Raw genomic sequence first — 22,245 nt, 5'->3', positions numbered from 1 at the left:
TCAGATCCTTCCAACATCCTGACATCGCACGTACCACATCAAGAGGAGCCAATGGGCGGGGTCAAGGGGTGGTAAAATTAGCTTTCGCCTAGGGTTGCAAAAATCCATGCACCAGGCCTGGGCACAGCATGATGTAGGGGAGGCCACGGCCCCCTCTGTACTGCCCCCTACCCCCCCAGCGATGCCCCCCAGGTTCTGTTAAACCTTCGGGATACAGTAATCTGTTTTATTCTGTTTTCAGACGCATTCGGATATTTTTTTTCGGTTCTATTTGGAAACTGTTCGGCTGTTGGATGCATTCGTTATTTCGGATTTATTCGTTATATATACATCATTCGCTTCACTTTAGTTTTCGGATGATTTTGTTATTCGTTTTAATGCTTCTTTCTAACACTTATTTCTAGCACAGGTCTTACTGATCCTCTCTTGTAAAAAAAAATAGCAGGTGTTACCTTAGCTTGCTTTGCAGCTATCTCTGTGCCAGAAGCCAAGTTTTCCTCAGGTAAACTGTCCATTTCTGTAAATCCAGTGACTCCACACTCCAGTAACACCAGGCAAACTCTCACAGGACGACCTCACAACTAACTAAACAGCCTCACTGTCTGTGATACAGTAGGGATCGACTGGAATAAGCTAATTGGCTAAAAGGTATCATGTGACAACTCCGATCATGTGACCTCCCAAGGACCAATTGAAAAAAATCAAATTAATTATTTACTTTCGTTTTACGGTTAATGAATGCATTCGTTATCTTACGAATGTATTCGTTAATCTGATGTTCGTATTATTGTGGTTATTTGGAAATGTTCCAAATATGTTTTTGTGCGTTCAGATCAATCCGAAAACATGACAACAGGTCTTAAAGGCACAACACATTTTATATGCAATACACTATACAACACAAGCAATTAGGAATATACAAAGGGTTCAGGTGCAGGGGGCCCAGGGGTCACTGTATGGAGGCTGCCTGACAGGGCAACAAGGGTACAGGGGTGCAACTCCTGTACTGGGCCACCACAATAGCCCCCCCTAGCAATGCCACTAGAGGTTATACACATGGGGACACCTTGTCTAGCACTGATGAAGACACTGATGAGTACCCCTTTAAGGAATTTCACATGCTGACTTCAAATCTAATAATGAAATGTGTTACTTGGCTCTAGTTTTCATGCATGGGACATTTTACATTTTCCAACTACAGGTAATAGGCAAATAATCACTGCTACAGGTAAAAAGTTGCGAGCATGAAAACAGCTGTTCTTACATCATTTTGGGGTGCTAAAAACGAAAAATAACATAAAAAAATGTATACAGTGGTCCCTCAACATACGATGGTAATTCGTTCCAAATGACCCATCGTTTGTCGAATCCATCGTATTTTGAGGGATCCGTTCAATGTAAAGTATAGGAAGCTGTACTCACCTGTCCCCGCTGCTCTGGACCATGTCCTCACCGCTTCCGATGCTGTCCCAGGGGCTCCCCATGCTGTTCTGCTGCTCCGGCGTCTTCTTCGGGATCCTCAGGCTTCTTCCGCATCTTCTCCGGTGTCCGGGCCTCGCTTTCTGGTGACGTTATTATGTTGCTGCACGGCGTGCGCACAACATAATAACGATGCCGGAAAGCGAGGCCCGGACCCCGGAGAAGATGTGGAAGACGCCGGAGGATTGCGAAGTGGACCCGGAGCAGTGGGGATAGGTAAGTGAACCTGTCCGGGATGCTTAAACTGCTATCCGACAGCAGCTTAAGCATTTTGCGCTGTCGGATAGCAGTTAATGCGATGGCCCTGACATATAAAAGCATCGTATGTCGATTTGATCATATGTCGGGGCCATCGCATGTCGGGGGGATTACTGTATTGGCTTTAGCTTCCATGATATAAGCAACTATTTAAATGGGCACTGTCATGAAAACAAAAAATTGATATGTTGTAGTACTTAAGTACTACAACATATCTCTAATATAGTTTAATTAAAAAAAAGTGATTTTAAAACAGTTTAAAATCACTTTTAAATTCGGCCACTAGGGGTCGCCCTCCTAGTGGCCGAATGCATTCTGCAGTGACGTCACTACAGAATTTCGACTCATTTGCCCGGCCCGACTCATTCACTGCGCGCTGGCTTCCTGTCTGTCAATCAAACAGGCAGGAAGCCAGCGCAGTAAAGACCAGGAGCAGCTGCCCTGGCCGCAGCAGGCACGCAGCCTGTACCTCAGCCCAGTTGGAGTCTGCACTCTCTCTGCAGACTCCGGTAACTGAATTGGATTCCCCGTTTCTCTGCAGCTGCCGCGCAGCGCAGAGTTCGCTGTCCCGGCTTCTTCTATCCATCTGAGCCACCGGAGGTGAGGGGAGGGGGGTGGGTGCGGGAGGTTGTTATGAATGGGTGCCTCCAGTTGTTTCCCCACTACAACTCCCAGCATGCCCTGTAAGCCATTAGATGTCAGGACATGCTGGGAGTTGTAGTTGTGAAACAGCTGGAGGCACCCTGTTAGAACTAAGGGCGGAAGTCCCCCCCAGCAGGCATCAGTGACGTGGTGCCTGCTGGGGAAGTCTGCCTGGTAGTGAGCACACTACCAGGCAGACAAAATGCTGTTTATTAGTCAATAAATATAAAAATAAAGGCAGAGAGGGGGTTAGGGATAGAAGGGCAATAGGCAGGGACAGAAAAAAAAAGAGGGTTGGTGGGAGCTACCCTTTAAGTAAGGTTTATGAAATACATCACCATAGATTACATAATCAGTATTGGTGACCAATAGAAAATCGCCAAGCGTACCAAGATGATGCAATATCATCTGTTGCATCATCAGTATCTGTTGCTTGGCGAGTTTTGGGTGGGTTCACACTGCGTTTACTAACTACAGGAATCGGATCCAGCTGGGGGGAGTGAAAACCGGGTGCTCCCATATCCCAGCCGGCCCCCTTCTTATTCATTTGAATGAGCCGACCGGAGTCACATAGTGACGGCTCATTTTTGCCCCGTATCCGGTTTTCAGACCGGACTGAAAACCACAGCATGCCACAGTTTTCAGTCTGGTCAGAAAACCGGATTCGGCTCCTGTAGTTAGTAAACGCAGTGTGAACCCTCCCTAAGTTCGCCAAGCAACAGATACTGTGACTTTTATAGAATATGGTGACGTAATATTAGCTAACATTGGATCATCTTGGTACGCTTGGCGGTTTTCTATTGGTCATCAAAACTGTAATAGACAGGTGCGATTAGTTTCGTTCCGAATCGAAAATCCGATGAATCTTCGGAAAATCCAAAAGTCGAAGGATCCGATTTTCCGATTCGTAATGTGTCCGAAATCATACGAAACCAAAACTTTGGGGGCGCAAATTTCGTAATCGGAACACATTTACGATTTTGAAACGTACAAAACTTCCGGTCGCAAACGAATCGATTTTAAAAACGATCGTGCGTTCGAACGACCGAAGAAACGACTACACACGTGACTGGCGCTTTCTATCCAATCACATGTATTTTTCAGCTGCTGGGGGTTGGATTGTGGGTCATCATGTGACTGCTCTTTGTGGGTTAGAGAAGTAGATAGAGAGAGAAGTGTTGTTGAGATCTATGCTAAAAACTTAGATTTATCTTTGCCATCCTTAGTTTATTTTGTGTTTTTTTCACTTATCTTAGTTGTAGTGAGTGAGAGGATCTTATTTTGTTTATTATTTTCTGTTTTTTTGCGCAGTGAGATTTGATTATTTTGCTTTTTCCCCCCCTCATCCATGTCCTTCATTTCACATTTATTTTCTTATTTTGGGGTTTAGTTATTCTAGGTGTTCTTTTCTTGGGGTGTGTACTAATTTAGTAAATTTTAGTAATTTTGTGCCACAGGTAGGCATTTTATAATGAATTTTGATGAATGATCAGAAGGGGGATAACATGGGTGGCATCTATGTTTTAGCTGTAGAAAGAATTGACATTTTACATCTTAAAAATAAGGAAATATATACCGTATATACTCGAGTATAAGCCGACCCGAATATAAGCCTAGGCCCCTAATTTCACCCCAAAAACCCAGGAAAAGTTATTGACTCGACTATAAGCCTAGGGTGGGAAATACATCATCCCCCATGTCATCATCCATACCCCCGTCAGCATCCCCCCCTTCATCATCACCGCCTGTCAATCCCTTCATCAGTGGTCTTCAACCTGCGGACCTCCAGATGTTGCAAAACTACAACTCCCAGCATGCCCGGACAGCCATCGGCTGTCCGGGCATGCTGGGAGTTGTAGTTTTGAAACCTCTGGAGGTCCGCAGGTTGAAGACCACAGCGGCCTTCGTCATCATCCAGCCCCCCCCCCCCTTTTGTTTTCTACTCACCTCCCCTCGGTGGGAAGGAAGGGTGAGATGGTCCAGGCCATCTATGCTGCAGGGACCGTCCGGTGGAGAGGGTTAGTCTTTCCGGGCTGTCCATTTTCACCGGGGGCTGGGGGGGGGGGGCCCTCTTCTCCGCCCTCCGGGCCTGCCTCGGACTAGTGACGTTGCCTTGACGACGCACAGGGACGTTCATGCGCGTCCCAGTGCGTCGTCGTCAAGGCAACGTTACAGCCAATCGTTGTCCGGGCATGCTGGGAGTTGTAGTTTTGCAACATCTGGAGGTCGGCAGGTTGAAGACCACTGAGAAGGGATTGACTCGAGAGTTCATTCGAGTATAAGCCGAGGGGGGCGTTTTTAGCACCAAAAATTGTGCTGAATAACTGGGCTTATACTCGAGTATATACGGTAATGTCAGTGCTTGAGAGAGATCAGAATATTTGCTCCCGAGTCCCAACCAACTGCTAGGGTTCATACGCCAATTTTGGGATATAAGGGCTTCTAGCTGTGTTTCAAACAGATATTAGAATGCATTTCTCTGTGAAGGAGCCACTTGAAAGTAAAGCGTATTCAAGATTCTTTTAGAAGGTGATCTCTTGGTTAAAAAATAGACTCTGTGGTCACATGGGGAAGATTTATCAAAACTTATCCAGAGGAAAAGTTGCCCAGTTGCCCATAGCAACCAATCAGATGGCTTCTTTCATTATTAACAAGGCCTCTGCAAAATGAAAGTAGTGATCTGATTGGTTGCTATGGGCAACTGGGCAACTTTTCCTCTGGACAGGTTTTGATAAATCTCCCCCATGGTGTATTCAAAACCCAAATGGAGATTTTGGATATTATTTCACTTTTTAAGATTTCATTGCAAACTAAACCATCAGGATAAGGGACTTTTCTTCAAAAGTGACAGCAGGCATGTACTTTTATAAGAGTACTTTTTACTTAACCCTAAGAATGGAAATTCTTCTACGTACGAGTAATCGTGCGAAATACGAAGAAATTACGAACGATCGGAAATTACGAACAATCGGGAAATCCGAATCCGATTCCGAACCTACAACATAACTAAATTAGTTATAAACTAAAAAAATTAAATGAAACATAACTAAACAAATGTTTTGCCAGTGCACATGCCTACTATTTAATCTATGGTGGTGCATTTCATAAACCTTACTTCTAGAGATGAGCGAACTTACAGTAAATTCGATTCGTCACGAACTTCTCGACTCGGCAGTTGATGACTTATCCTGCGTTAATTAGTTCAGCCTTCAGGTGCTCCGGTGGGCTTGAAAAGGTGGATACAGCCCTAGGAAAGAGTCTCCTAGAACTGTATCCACCTTTTCCAGCCCACCGGAGCACCTGAAAGCTGAACTAATTTATGCAGGAAAAGTCATCAACTGCCGAGCCGAGAAGTTCGTGACGAATCGAATTTACTGTAAGTTCGCTCATCTCTACTTACTTCATTAGTTGGTTGCTTATATCATGGAAGCTAAAGCCAATATACATTTTATAAATGTTAATATATTTTTTTGGCAACCCAAAATGATGTAAGAACAGCTGTTTTCATGCTCGCAACCCTTTACCTGTAGAACAGTGTTATTGGTGCATTGTTGACAACGCTGTTATGGGGCACTATGGCAAGCACTCTAAAGAGAGAACTAGGACACTAATAGTTCTACACCAAGCATAGAGCAACATACAGTAGGGAGCCCCATAGCAGAGGACTGCATTGAAGGTTGTGATCCCGTGGGTCCTTGCGGTCGGTAATAAGTATGTTGCGGGCGGGAGCGGGTGTTCACTAGTGATGAGCGGCATTGCCCATATTCGAATTTGCGATATTTCTTGAATATATAGACGAATATTCGTCCTATATTTGCGAATTTCGCATATTCGTTATATTCGGGGTACAAAACAGTGAGGGGGTGGGCAACTTTACTATTGGTTGCTACGGATGTTGTTGATAACCTCTGACAAGTGAATTTGCATCATTTTAATGGGCCCACAAGTGAAAAGAAGGAATATGCGACTATCCACATATGCAGGAGAAAAAAAGCGAATATTCGCAATTTGGAATATATAGCGAATATATTTGCAATATTCGCGATAAAAATTCGAAATGCGAATATTCGCGCCCAACACTAGTGGTCATGCTCTATACCAGTGGGTCCCACAATTCCAGCACACTTTTGCACTGAAGAGCAGGCCCCCCTGGTCTGTTATATGTCTCCAGGAACGGATTAACCCATTAAAGGGGTATACCGCCCCTAGACATCTTATCCCCTATCGAAAGGATAGGGGATAAGATGTCAGATCCCCGCCGCTGCGGACCCCCGGGATATCGGCTGCAGCACCCACCTGTTGCGGCTTCCGGCAGCGCTGGAGGCTCTTATCCTAATGCCTCACGACCACGGTGACTGGAGATCATGATGTCACGACTCCGCCCCGTGTGATGTCACGCCCCACCCCCTCAATGCAAGTCTATGGGAGGGGGCGTGACGGCTGTCACACCCCCTCCCATAGACTTGCATTGAGTGGTGGGGCGTGACCTGACACGGGGGCGGAGTCGTGACGTCACGATCTCCCGTCACCATGGTCTGGAGCCGAAGCCTACAGCTTTTCTGGAAGCCGCAACAGGTGGGTGCTGCAGCCGAGATCCCGGGGGTCCCCAGCGGCGGGACCCCCGCGAACTGACATCTTATCCCCTTTCCTTTCGATAGGGGATAAGATGTCTAGGGGCGGAATACCCCTTTAAGCCTCTACTGCTGGGGAGGGTCTTCCGATGCAAGAAGCACATCTGCTACCAGTAGCCACCGCTCTTAATGTGGCAGAGGGCACTATCAGAACCCTAGTCAGCTTGGGCGGCCTCAGCATTAAGTCTAAAGTTCCGAGTAAAATATTAGAAGTCACAGCAAGTCTGCAGGACTCCCAAGGGTTACTCTGCCTCTACACTACTCTAATCTGCGCTGTTAGGATTGGAACATCTACTCCTGGCTCAGTAAAGACAGTTCTCCGTGACCTGGCATCAGTGTATTTATTATCCCTCGCATGGCCCAGGAGAAGCTGTCCGATCCTCAGACCGTGTAGGTTAGCAGTGTCCTGGCGTCACAAAGTGATACATCTCACCACCCCGAGTCACGTACCATACCACAGTCTGTCTAACTCCCCATGGCTGCCACATATGCAGGGGCAGTGGGGATACCATGCCTCTGCGATTCATTTCCCTGCTCCTCCTCCTCACCCTCCTGGTCCTGTACACTGCTGGCATCCCCTACGGAGGCCTAATCGTCCTAAATTTCCCTAAACCAGACTACCCCTTTAAGGATCAGATCTGCTGGAAATACTGGCAGAATAATGACTCTTCTCCTGGCGTAGTTTATAAAAGAGAGTTTTATGCCAGAAAACAATGCGTTTCAAACCCGTGAGTTCTTCTTTAGGCAACTGAATACAGTAAGGGCCCAGGCACCCTATGGAATATTTCCCTGAGAAATTCCAGGCGGACATTCCGTGTGGCAGGCACTGCCGTCTTTTGATCGGAGTCCAGAACTCGACGCAGAAATTCGGAAGTGTGCACAGTGCAGTAGCGTGTGTGGGCCCTTAGTAGTACAAGATCGCAATATATACAAACAACCTTATTTTTGCATGTAAATATTGTGCTCTTGTACTTCTTCCTGCAGAGTTTTCCCAAACAGTGTGACTCCAGCTGTTGCAAAACTACAACTCCCAGCATGCCTGGACAGTCTTCGGCTGTCCGGGCATGCTGGGAGTTGTAGCTTTGCAACAGCTGGAGACACACTGTTTGGAAAACACTGCAGTAAACTACCCCAGGAGAAGCACCATCATTCCGCCATTCTGCTGGTTTGACTGAACACATGATCAAAAGCTCTTTAGAAGTCAGTGCACAGAGATCTCCATAATGTTACTATGACACTGGGAAAGGGGGGAGGGGAGATATCAATTAGGGGGTCCCGAACCGGTGCCTGTCAGTGGGCATCCATGTGAACGTAATGTATAATTTCGGAGGGTACATACTGATATAATCTGGTCTCCCCTCTGCAGCTCCCCGCTCAGGTCTGCAGGTCCTCCCGCCAGGATGAAAGAGATGAAAATTCCTTCTCCGTCTTCTCCGCCGACAATATTAAAGCCCAGGCCGGTGGAGCCTTTGTGCAGGATGACTTTTCGAGGTTCCCTGTAGAAAGAAAAAAAAAAAAAAAAAAAAAAAACACCATCAATCTGTTAACCCCAAAGAAGAAAGTATTACTAGTAAATATGTACAAATCTTCATCTTATCTCCCCTTAGACAAAGGGGCGGGGCTTAGATGGGCATGTCTCAGGTTATAACTGCAGTGGCCCCTCCTCTTTAGTTAAGCCACACCTTTTGTGACGCCCCCGCTTAAACATGGCTCCAATGGTGTGATGAAGGTGTGAAAAGTTTTCTTCTCTTATATTGCAGTACAGCTTATTGCCACTAGGTGCGCTATTTACATTGAAAGGAGCTTTTCAGTTTTATACAAATAAAGGGCCAATACTATACTAATGAAAACGTTTACCAACTTCCTAATATTCATCTTTTTTTTTTAATTCCTCAATATTTTCAAGATATCAATTGGTTTTCAGTGAAAAGGATGGGTGAATACATTGGCTGTATTGTCAGGCCCAGTAGTTAAAGGGGTATTCCAGGAAAAATCTTTTTTTTTATATATATATCAACTGGCTCCAGAAAGTTAAACAGATTTGTAAATTACTTTTATTTACTATTAAAAAATCTTAATCCTTTCAGTACTTAAGAGCTTCTGTTGTTCTTTTCTATCTAAATCCTCTCTGATGACACGTGTCTCGGGAACCGCCCAGTTTAGAAGAGGTTTGCTATGGGGATTTGTTTCTAAACTGGGCGGCTCCCGAGACACGTGTCATCAGAGAGCACTTAGACAGAAAAGAACAACCTTAACTTCAGAAGCTCATAAGTACTGAAAGGATTAAGATTTTTTAATAGAAGTAATTTACAAATCTGTTTAACTTTCTGGAGCCAGTTGATACATAAAAAAAAGTTTTTCTCCTGGAATACCCCTTTAAATAAAAAAAGAGCATGGGGATAACATGTTTGATCGGCCGCTGGAACCCCCCACGATCTCCGTGGCGGCACTGAGGTGTTCATGAACAAGGAAGCCCCTGGCTCCCGTGTTTGTGAATAGTGTTGAGCACAAATTTTCGTAATGCTAATTTTTTTCGCAAATATTTAGAATATAGTGCTATATATTCGTAATGACGAATATTCTTTTTTTCTGTGTTTTTTTCACATGCAAATTTTTATGTGAATTTACAGGTCTCTTCCTGGCCATGAAAATTTGCATGGAAAAAAAGTGAACGAACATAGCGAATATGCGAATTTCACGAACATAGGACGAATATTCGTCAATATATTCGCGAAATATTGCAAATTCGGATATGGCCCCTGCCGCTCATCACTATTTGTGATGTCACGCCAAGCCCCCTCCATTCATGTCTATGGAAGGGGGCGTGATGGCTTGTACACCTCCTCCCACAGATTTGAATGTAGGAGACTTGACGGCTGTGGTCGCCAGTCATCTGGCACGGAGCGGAGTTTGCTCCATGTTCCGGATGACTGGGGTGCCGCACCGGAGATCGCGGGGGTCCTATCTGTGGGACCCCTGTGATCAGACATGTTATCCCCTATCAATTGTATTTTTGTGCAGATTATTTAATTATACTAGCGACATGGTTTATTATTACCGGAGTTATCCTGGGTTCGGGAAGCAGTGCATGCGCTGATAGTTGGTGCAGTCACAGTGCAATATTAAAGGGGTATTCCAGGAAAAAACTTTTTTTTTATATATATATATAAACTGGCTCCTGAAAGTTAAACAGATTTGTAAATTACTTCTATTAAAAAATCTTAATCCTTTCAGTACTTATGGGCTTCTGAAGTTAAGGTTGTTCTTTTCTGTCTAAGTGCTCTCTGATGACACCTGTCTCGGGAAACGCCCAGTTTAGAAGCAAATCCCCATAGCAAACCTCTTCTAAACTGGGCGACAGGTGTCATCAGAGAGGATTCAGACAGAAAAGAACAACCTTAACTTCAGAAGCTCATAAGTACTGAAAGGATTAAGATTTTTTAATAGAAGTAATTTACAAATCTGTTTAACTTTCTGGAGCCAGTTGATATATATAAAAAAAAGTTTTTTTCCTGGGATACCCCTTTAAAGCATAATATGGATAAGGGCATGACAGATGACGCATCGCCCTATCACAGTTCGTGATGCAACGATGTGCCGCGCCTGCGCATTGAATTTGTTTACAAACGGGCTGCCACAGATAGATTCACTTACTAAGTTATTTATAGATATTTTAAATGATCAGATGATTATAAAAGATTATTAAAACTTTTTTTTATATATCAACTGGCTCCAGAAAGTTAAACAGATTTGTAAATTACTTCTGCTAAAAAATCTTAATCCTTCCAATAATTATCAGCTGCTGAAGTTGAGTTGTTCTTTTCTGTCTGGCAACACTGCTCTCTTCTGACATCTCTGCTTGTCTCAGGAACTGCACAGAGTAGAAGAGTTTTGCTATGGGGATTTGCTTCTACTCTGGACAGTTCCCGAGACAGGTGTCATCAGAGAGGACTTAGACACAAAAGAACAACTCAACTTCAGCAGCTCATAAGTACTGAAAGGATTAAGATTTTTTAATAGAAGTAATTTACAAATATGTTTCACTTTCTGGAGCCAGTTGATATATATATTTTTTTTCCTGGATAACCCCTTTAATGATGGAGATGACATGAGGTACGGACATCCCACATGTTAGACATTTTAACTATTGAATGTACTTGCACATTGCACTTTATGTTTGATATGTAAACATTATGGTTACCATGGCTATTATGGGTGACATCATTTTTTATTTCTAATTTTCTTACATTTTTTTTTATTTCATAAGGAGGCTGATTTAAAGGGGTATACAGAGTATTTTTGTATTTGAATATGCTACAGGAGCTGTGAAGTTATTGTAGTTCATAAAATAGTGTCTGTACCTGTATTTCATGGTGGTCCTGCAATTCTGTTATTTTTGCCCCAAGGTTTATTTTTATCAGCATACAAAATGAGTGTTGTCTTAGGTTTTCCCAGGTTGCAGTGTGGCCCGAGACATTACATAACTAGTCAGGTGTTCAGAGGCAGCCTCTCTCCTTCAATGGGTGGAGCGATCGCTGGGTGGGAGGAAGATCATTCTGCAAGAATTCTAATTTTTCAACAGCTGGATGCACCCTGGTCAGAAAACACTGGTCTATTGCATGGAAGAGGGCACAGGTGTATTTCAATAGGTGGGGTGGCTGATATGTGGGAGGGAGAAAAGTGGCCTCACACTTACAAACAAGGGATCATGGGACTTGTAGTTGGATGGAGGGAACTCTAACAGGAAATATCCAGTTCACAAAAAGAAAGACAAAGCATTATGGTGGACACAGCCATTTAGTTCCAAGACAAGCACGGATCCTTCCTAAGTATGTCAATTACTGTCTGGCAGGTAAGTACTAAAATCACCCTATGATGGGTAACCCCTTAAAATTTTATTAGGGTAAACATTTTTGAATTATTTTATTTAAGTCTCCATAGGGTAATATTATAAGCAATCATACGATCTCCTGCTCTGGATTAACAGCGCTACTAGACTGCATGACGTGTAGGCCGCCATGCTGTACATGTATGTCAGATGTCGCCAAGAAAAATTCTAATCCCAACCCCCTCATTTCCCCCAAAAAATCTAAACCACTAAAAAATAAACATAATTGGTTTTACCGTTTGCTAAAAATGTCCAAACTATTAATACACAAGATAATTTGTCCCGCAATGTAAACACCACAAATAAAAAAAAGGGCCACAAATTGCATTTTTTTTGTTACTTTGCATCTCAGAAAACACGAAAATGTTAGAAAAATCTCATCTACCTCAAAATCCTACCATTAAAACACCAGCTTACTGCACATCAGCCCTCACACATATCTGTCTATGGAAAAATAAGAAATAATAAAAAATGTAAAAAATTTGTAGTAGTGAAACAAAACACAAACTATAGAAAACGGATATCACTGTAAAGCCGCGTTCCCATGGTGACTGATATGCGGACATTCCACAGACAGGGGGTGCTGGCAGAACGTGAAAATGAAAAGCAGAAATCACTGCAGCAGTAAAGGGTTAACGCAAAGCAACCTGCATTCTCTTATTCAGCCACTAGATGGCAGCAGCACACTTCCCTAATGCTCAAGATTATTATATATTTTTTTGCCATATTTCATTCAAATTTTAGAAATTAAAGCGCATTTCCCGCAGAACGGCTATATAGATATATATGTATTTTCAGCCTCTGTACGGATGGAACATCGGGATTAATATTTATCCATCTGAGCGTTGGTTCTGTCATGTCCCTGCTGTAGATGTGACCGTGAAGTTTCGCGCTGCAGCTTTTAACGCAGAAAGCAGGTCAGGAGAGCCTGAAATATTGAAGAGCCTAAAAAGCGGAACAAGTCCGGGGTCATGGAAGTTCAGCAGCAGCAACAACTATCTAGATACGTAGAGAAGCAGGAGCAGCTGGTGCATTGGTATTAAAGTGAATGTGTCGCCTAAATTTTACTTATTAGATCAGTGTTTTCCGGGCATGCTGGGTGTTGTAGTTTTGCAACTCCAAGGTTATTCAATACATTATCCATACGAACAAGTAGGTGCTTTATTAAAGGGATTTTTTTTCCAAATTTAATGATGACCTACCCTCAAGATAGGTCGTCAATATCAGATAGGTGCGATGAGGACACCTGGCACCACCAATATTCAACTGTTTGTCACAGCTGCAATGTCCATGTATGAATGGAGCCAGATTGATTGACTTTCCTTTAATTAATTCTGATGTCACTGTAAAAGGGTAGTTAACCTCTGATGAAACCAGTGTGTGTGGTGAAACATGTTGGGGGGACTTTACTGTAGATTTTAACGTGCAGCTAAATTTCTAGTAATCCTTACGATTTCACACCATATGTTACTTCTTCTTGCAAGAGAGAGGGGGCGGAAGAAGCATCAAGTGATGCGAAACGGGCCGTCGCCTCATCCATGGCCCTTCACCTGCACTACAACTGTCCCCTGAAAGTTACCTACGCTTTTGTCCTGTTACATTATGATGATACATTCAAAGAAAATAAGACATCTGTGTCTAAATTGATGAGTGCTCAGTCTTTATTTCTCTATTGATAATCGCCGGTTGGCATCTATCCTGTATTAGACCACTGAGCACCCCAAGAAAGATGGCGGCTTGACTGTTTGGCTATTTTCGCATATAGGATCCATACGCGCTGTGCCAAGTTTTTTTTTTCTTCTTTCTTGTTGCTGCTAATAGAAGCCATTATCATAGTGCTTCAGTGCACTGTTTATCTGTATTATCATAAATTCGGAGAGGATGTCCATCCAGGACTGCCACAGGTTTGCAGGCTGCTCAGAACCTATTCAATCAAGGACAGTCCGGACATTGAGGAGAATGAGAATTAACACCCCTCTCCTTCCCCCTCACCGTTCGTGTGTTTTGTCTCTCAATAAAGCTTCGGGCCAGTGATCTCCCCTCCCTACCCCTTCTTTCCAAACTCCCATCCCATATCACTGTCTGCAATGTTTTATTGTTTGCCTATGTTTTTTTAATATGAGCAGGAATGTTAGCATAGCATGTGGTATGTTGTATAGTGTAGGAAGACCTGTGCTGTATGTTCAGTCGCACTATATATGACATTCCTTAAAATGATGATTCTTACCTGGAAATTTCGGACTCTGGAAGCAGACCTTGTTGGAAATGAGGATATGGAGATGTGAGAAGGAAGCTTTTGTCACATTCCACCGGGGAATAAGGTCTCGGAGAGGAAGGTTTGTCACTGAATTTATTGACGGTGCTGTATACCGGCTCTGGAGACCTAAAGTAAAGGAGAGAATGAGATTCTTAATACTGAAGCCATAACTGTTTACGAGCAGCATAATACATGTACAATATTTATTACCACAATTATCTCCAATATAAGTTGAGGTATACGGAGGAACGGTGCAGGGTTCATGCACCACTACGGCAGCGCTATAACAGCCCTTTATAAAGGAGTCGTAATAAAGCTTCAAACATGAGCCCTTATTGTTAGCCGGATAATTCAATATATGCACCAGAAAATAGTTAAATTATGATTCAGGTGGACGCCCCATTAAATTGAGTGTCACAGTCACACTAAAAAAAATATATTTCTAATTTTACAATGAAAAAAAAAAAAAAAAACTAAACAGAACATATGGATTATTTAGTATGGTTCCATCAAATTACTTATTTTTTCTGAATTAAGCTGGGATTTGATTATTGCTGGCAATATGGATGAAGATCTTGGGCAGGGGCATAACAATACAAAATCTAGAACCGTGCCGTGTCCAGGAACGAAAGTATGACTTTATGACTCTGTACATTAAAGATAAATTCTGACAAGTAATGGGTTAAAGGGGTACTCCAGAAATATAAAACTTATTCCCTATTCACAGCATCCTCTATCCTTTAGTGACGGCCTGCTTAGCAAATCACCTACTGAGCCAGGGTCCTGTGCCCGTCTCTGACGGTGGGGTCCGGAGCACACCGAGGATGGGGGAGTACTTGGCTCCTGTACAGGAGATCGTGGATGGGCCCAGCAGTCGGACCCCCTGCGATTAGAAACGTATCCACAATCCTGTCGATAGGGGATGTTTTATTTCCCCTGAGTATGCTTTTAACTTCTTTTACACCCAGTTCATGACCGATTGCTTTGTACACACCACCATCTAGTGGTGGAAGTTAGAATTATCTAATCTATAGAAAGTATATGGACTCATAGACTATAATGTAGAACTTGCTGGAAAGTGCTAAAATAAAATGTTGAGCTACATGTTGCAGCTCCCTATATATATATATATATATATATATATATATATATATATATATATATATACATATATATATATACCTCTCTCAATTTCAGAGGAGTTAGACTGCCAGCAACCTGAACCTGAGCTTCCAGAGAGAGGAAGGTGGCCCCAATGGAGTCCTTGCCAACCCAGCTGCTCAAGAGGGAAAAGCTTTGGTGGTTCGGACCCATGCTGATTGTCAGCGGCTGGGGCCTAGTCAATCTGTGAGGCTAGTACATCATGGCAGTGACCATCTTAAAATCTGGGTAACCCTCCTTGTTAAAGACTGGATAATACCTCCATCTTGTGTGGAAGACTTGTTACTAAGTAAACTGTTGCACAGGCTCACTGGTTCCCAATGTCTGTCTCTCTGCACCTACACACCATCACAAGCGTCCCAAACTCAACCAAGTGGACACTGTAACAGGGTGCACTTCAGGAGACTATTGTCACAGGGTGCACTTCAGGAGACTATTGTCACAGGGTGCACTTCAGGAGACTATTGTCACAGGGTGCACTTCAGGAGACTATTGTCACAGGGTGCACTTCAGGAGACTATTGTCACAGGGTGCACTTCAGGAGACTATTGTCACAGGGTGCACTTCAGGAGACTATTGTCACAGGATGCACTTCAGGAGACTATTGTCACAGGGTGCACTTCAGGAGACTATTGTCACAGGGTGCACTTCAGAAGACTATTGTCACAGGGTGCACTTCAAGAGACTATTGTCACAGGGTGCACTTCAGGAGACTATTGTCACAGGGTGCACTTCAGGAGACTATTGTCACAGGGTGTACTTCAGGAGACATTTGTCACAGGGTACACTTCAGGAGACTATTGTCACAGGGTGCACTTCAGGACACTATTGTCATAGGGTGCACTTCAGGAGACTTTTGTCACAGGGTGAACTTCAGGAGACTATTGTCACAGGGTGCACGTCAGGAGAATATTGTCACAGGGTACACTTCAGGAGACTATTGTCACAGGATACACTTCATGAGTCTATTGTCACAGGGTGCACTTCAGGACACTATTGTCATAGGGTGCACTTCAGGACACTATTGTCATTGGGTGCACTTCAGGAGACTTTTGTCACAGGGTGCACTTCAGGAGACCATTGTCACAGGGTGCACTTCAGGACACTATTGTCACGGGATGCACTTCGGGAGACTATTGTCACAGGGTGCACTTCAGGAGACTATTGTCACAGGGTGCACTTCAGGAGACTATTGTCACAGGGTGCACTTCAGGAGACTATTGTCACAGGGTACACTTCAGGAGACTATTATCACAGGGTGCACTTCAGGACACTATTGTCATAGGGTGCACTTCAGGAGACTTTTGTCACAGGGTGCACTTCAGGAGACTATTGTCACAGGGTGCACTTCAGGAGACTATTGTCACAGGGTGCACGTCAGGAGAATATTGTCACAGGGTGCACTTCAGGAGAATTTTGTCACAGGGTGCACTTCAGGAGACTATTGTCACAGGGTGCACGTCAGGAGACTATTGTCACAGGGTACACTTCATGAGTCTATTGTCACAGGGCGCACATCAGGACACTATTGTCATAGGGTGCACTTCAGGACACTATTGTCATAGGGTGCACTTCAGGACACTATTGTCATAGGGTGCACTTCAGGAGACTTTTGTCACAGGGTGCACTTCAGGAGACTATTGTCACAGGGTGCACTTCAGGAGACTATTGTCATGGGGTGCACTTCAGGAGACTATTGTCACAGGGTGCACTTCAGGAGACTATTGTCACAGGGTGCACTTCAGGAGACTATTGTCACAGGGTGCACTTCAGGAGACTATTGTCACAGGATACACTTCAGGAGACTATTATCACAGGGTGCACTTCAGGACACTATTGTCATAGGGTGCACTTCAGGAGACTTTTGTCACAGGGTGCACTTCAGGAGACTATTGTCACAGGGTGCATGTCAGGAGAATATTGTCACAGGGTACACTTCAGGAGACTATTGTCACAGGGTACACTTCATGAGTCTATTGTCACAGGGTGCACTTCAGGAAACTATTGTCATAGGGTGCACTTCAGGAGAATTTTGTCACAGGGTGCACTTCAGGAGACTATTGTCACAGGGTGCACGTCAGGAGAATATTGTCACAGGGTACACTACAGGAGACCATTGTCACAGGGTGCACTTCAGGAGACTATTGTCACAGGGTACACTTCAGGAGACTATTATCACAGGGTACACTTCAGGAGACTGTTGTAACATCCTGTTTAGCCCCTTCAATTACTGCGGTGACCCACAAAGAAGTGCCTCAGACCAGGAAATCCACTATGACTACTGTTACATATTACTCTAGGGGCAAGTGCCAGCTGGACTTGTTCCTCAACAACAGGACTACTCTGCTGGGTCATGGCAATAGGCCACTCCATGTATCACATGACATTTACAATATGGGTGTCTTCTGATATGGTAGAGAGCCCCAGGCGTGAAGCTGCCTTTGCACCCCATGTGAATATAGGATAGATGTGCCCCCTAATTCTCCAATCAGTCAATATTTCTTCAGTGCTGTATGCAGATAAACTGGACCGCCAAAGGGCATTCCTATGTGGTTCTGGGGGAGGGGTCTAAATGTCCCAATTTTGGGAATTTCAAATGTCAGGCCTAATGAGTCCACTTCTCAGCTGAGAGCAGGACTAGTTAAAGGGGTAATCCACTGAAAAACATTTTTTTATAAATCAACTGGTGCCAGAAAGTTAAACACATTTGTAAATTACTTCAATTTAAAAATCTTAATCCTTGAAGTACTTATCAGCTGCTGTAAATTGTCATACAGAAAGGAAATTCAAAAATAAAAGAACTTCCTGTGGAGCATATAGCAGCTGATAAGTACTGGAAGGATTAAGATTTTTAAATAGAAGAAATTTACAAATCCGTTTAACTTTCTGGCACTAGTTGATTTAAAAAAATGTTTTACAGTAGAGTATCCCTTTAAGAACAATGTATCAGTCCGGAATCCAGGCTGTTTAGCTCACAGAGCATTGTCTAGACTGGATACAATTGTATCACTTCTCAGCTGAGAGCAGGACTAGCTATGTACAATGTATCAGTCTGGAGTCCAGGATGTTTAGCTCACAGAGCATTGTCTAGACTGGATACAATTGTATCACTTCTCAGCTGAGAGCAGGACTAGCTATGTACAATGTATCAGTCTGGAGTCCGGGATGTTTAGCTCACAGAGCATTGTCTAGACTGGATACAATTGTATCACTTCTCAGCTGAGAGCAGGACTAGCTATGTACAATGTATCAGTCTGGAGTCCAGGATGTTTAGCTCACAGAGCATTGTCTAGACTGAATACAATTGTATCACTTCTCAGCTGAGAGCAGGACTAGCTATGTACAATGTATCAGTCTGGAGTCCAGGCTGTTTAGCTCACAGAGCATTGTCTAGACTGGATACAATTGTATCACTTCTCAGCTGAGAGCAGGACTAGCTATGTACAATGTATCAGTCTGGAGTCCAGGATGTTTAGCTCACAGAGCATTGTCTAGACTGGATACAATTGTATCACTTCTCAGCTGAGAGCAGGACTAGCTATGTACAATGTATCAGTCTGGAGTCCGGGATGTTTAGCTCACAGAGCATTGTCTAGACTGGATACAATTGTATCACTTCTCAGCTGAGAGCAGGACTAGCTATGTACAATGTATCAGTCTGGAGTCCAGGATGTTTAGCTCACAGAGCATTGTCTAGACTGAATACAATTGTATCACTTCTCAGCTGAGAGCAGGACTAGCTATGTACAATGTATCAGTCTGGGGTCCAGGATGTTTAGCTCACAGAGCATTGTCTAGACTGGATACAATTGTATCCACTTCTCAGCGACAGCAAACACATATCTGTGGTAGAACTTTCTTGTCTGACCTTTGGGCTCCACCATTGCTCCTTGTAAACCTAACATAAAATTGCCTGGAAAGGAAAGAACAACAACGTGGGCCCAATCTTCATGTCTGAATATATAACAAGATGCATGAAGCAAGTAGATGGGGATAAATCTCTCTCCAGATAAAATTCATTCCTCATAGAGTTGACAGGTATGACAGATTATTCCCTGAGCCATGAAATCGAGAAGAATTTAATTGCCAAGATACGGGAGCCTGCGGAGCACTGACATAGTACATGCAAATCAGTGCAGAACACAGGGAGAGAAGGTAATGGTATGCTCTGGACCATACCAACATTCTAACAGGCTTGTCGGTGACCTCTTTGACCTTTGATTTATGGTTTGGGCTTGGGTCACGCAGGTATTATAGGGAAGATTCATCAACTTGACCAAAATGAAAGAAGCCATCTGATTGGTTGCTATGGGCAACCGGTCGGCTTTTCCTCTGCACAGGTTTTGATGAATCTCCCCCTACAGTCACGATCGGTAACTATGCGACCCCCGACGTAAGGCTAAAGGGGGAAATTCATCAAGACCACCTTCGCTGAGGAAAAGTTGACCAGTTGCCCATAGCAACCAATCAGATGGCATCTTTCATTTAAAAAAAACAAGGCTTCTGAAAAATGAAAGAAGCCATCTGACTGGTTGCTATGGGCAACTGGTCCACTTTCCTCATCGAAGGTGGTCTTGATGAATTTCCCCCTTTAGCCTTACGTCGGGGGTCGCATAGTTACCGATCGTGACTGTAGGGGGAGATTCATCAAAACCTGTGCAGAGGAAAAGCCGACCGGTTGCCCATAGCAACCAATCAGATCGCTTCTTTCATTATTGAAAAGGCCTCTGAAAAATGAAAGAAGCCATCTGATTGGTTGCTATGGGCAGCTGGTCGACTTTTCCTCTGCACAGGCCTTGATAAATCTCCCCCATAATGTATACGGTGAAGAGAGTTATAGTTACCAGCTTGTCGCAGGTTCAGGCATCTTTTTGAGTAGCCCCGCCTCTGGTGATGATGTCACTGGGGGGCGGACTGCAAATTACCCTTTTTACTGCCGCTTCCGGAACACTTTCAGAAAGCTCCCTCAACTCTAATCCTAAATTTGAATATAAATCCATGATGGCCTCCAGGAGCCAACATCCACTCATGGTGGACCGAAGCCTTCAAGGAAGTAGACCAATGTTTCCGAACCAGAGTGCCTCCAGCTGTTGCAAAACAACAACTCCTAGCATTGGAGTTGTTGTTTTGCAACAGCATGAGGCACCCGGTTTGGGAAACAATGAAACGAACAAAAAAATTAGGAGATTCAAGAAATGACCCAGTTGTAATACATAGAAACAGAATGTGTCGGCAGATAAGAACCGTTTGGCCCATCTAGTCTGCATCCTATCAATAGTCCCTGGCCCTATCTTATATGAAGGATAGCCTTCTGCCTACCCCTATCTTATATGAAGGATAGCCTTATGCCTATCTCTATCTTATATGAAGGATAGCCTTATGCCTACCCCTATCTTATATGAAGGATAGCCTTATGCCTATCTCTATCTTATATGAAGGACAGCCTTATACCTATCTTATATGAAGGATAGCCTTATGCCTATCTCTATCTTATATGAAGGATAGCCTTATGCCTATCTCTATCTTATATGAAGGATAGCCTTATGCCTATCTCTATCTTATATGAAGAATAGCCTTATGCTTATCCCTATCTTATATGACGGATAGCCTTATGCCTATCCCTATCACATATGAAGGATGGCCTTATGCCTATCTCTATCTTATATGAAGGATAGCTTTATTCTTATCCCTATCTTATATGAAGGATAGCCTTATGCCTATCCCTATCTTATATGAAGGATAGCCTTATGCTTATCCCTATCTTATATGAAGGATAACCATATTCCTATCCATATCTTATATGAAGGATAGCCTTATGCTTATCCCTATCTTATATGTAGGATAACCTTATGCCTATCCCTATCTTATATGAAGGATAGCCTTATGTTTCTCCTCATCTTATAAGAAGGATAGCCTTATGCTTACCCCTTTCTTATATGAAGGATAGCCTTATACATATCCCTATCTTGTATGAAGGATAGCCTTATGTCTATCCCTATTGTATATGAAGGATAGCCTTATGCCTATCCCTATCGTATATGAAGGATAGCCTTATGCCTATCCATATCTTATATGAAGGATAGCCTTATGCTTATCCCTATCTTATATGAAGGATAACCTTATGCCTATCCCTATGTTATATGAAGGATAGCCTTATGCTTATTCCAATCTTATATGAAGGATAGCCTTATGCCTATCCCTATCTTATGTGAAGGATAGCCTTATGCCTATCCCTATCTTACATGAAGGATAGCCTTATGCTTATCCCTATCTTATATGAAGGATAACCTTATGCCTATCCCTATCTTATATGAAGGATAGCCTTATGCTTATCCCTATCTTATATGAATGATAGCTTTATGCCTATCCCTATCTTATATGAAGGATAGCCTTATGCTTATCCCTATCTTATATGAAGGATAGCCTTATGTCTATCCCTGTCTTATATGAAGGATAGCCTTATGCCTATCCCTATCTTATATGAAGGATAGCCTTATGCCTATCTCTATTTTTTCTGAAGGATAGCCTTATGTCTATCCCTATCTTATATGAAGGATAGCTTTATTCTTATCCCTATCTTATATGAAGGATAGGCTTATGCTTACCCCTTTCTTATATGAAGGATAGCATTATACCTATCCCTATCTTGTATGAAGGATAGCCTTATGTCTATCCCTATCGTATATGAAGGATAGCCTTATGTTTATCCCTATTTTATATGAAGGATAGCCTTATGCTTATCCCTATCTTATATGAAGGATAACATTATGCCTATCCCTATCTTATATGAAGGATAGCCTTATGCTTATCCCTATCTTATATGAAGGATAGCCTTATGCCTATCCCTATCATATATGAAAGATAGCCTTATGCTTATCCCTATCTTATATGAAGGATAGACTTATGCCTATCTCTATCTTATATGAAGG

The 22,245-nt window shown here is 43.2% G+C and overlaps 1 protein-coding gene across 16 annotated transcripts in view; it reads right to left on the bottom strand.

Moving 5' to 3' along the window:
• DLG2 (discs large MAGUK scaffold protein 2) overlaps nucleotides 1-22,245 on the bottom strand; it is a 1,357,480-nt gene that overhangs the window by 332,030 nt on the left and 1,003,205 nt on the right. For 15 of the 16 annotated variants that reach the window (XM_056561360.1, XM_056561363.1, XM_056561361.1 and 12 more), the window contains 2 exons: nucleotides 14,126-14,281; nucleotides 8,350-8,506 (listed from right to left, as the gene is read on the bottom strand). In XM_056561360.1, coding sequence (XP_056417335.1) covers nucleotides 8,350-8,506; nucleotides 14,126-14,281 — 313 coding nt within the window. Of the gene's footprint in view, nucleotides 1-4,326; nucleotides 4,425-8,349; nucleotides 8,507-14,125; nucleotides 14,282-22,245 lie in introns of those variants that run through there. The other variant, XM_056561377.1, reaches the window with a different exon arrangement.

Source organism: Hyla sarda, chromosome 2 (assembly GCF_029499605.1).
Source record: "Hyla sarda isolate aHylSar1 chromosome 2, aHylSar1.hap1, whole genome shotgun sequence".
Taxonomy (NCBI): Eukaryota; Metazoa; Chordata; class Amphibia; order Anura; family Hylidae; genus Hyla; species Hyla sarda.
Note: the sequence above shows the minus strand (reverse complement) of the source record. Positions and strands in the feature narration are given on the sequence as shown.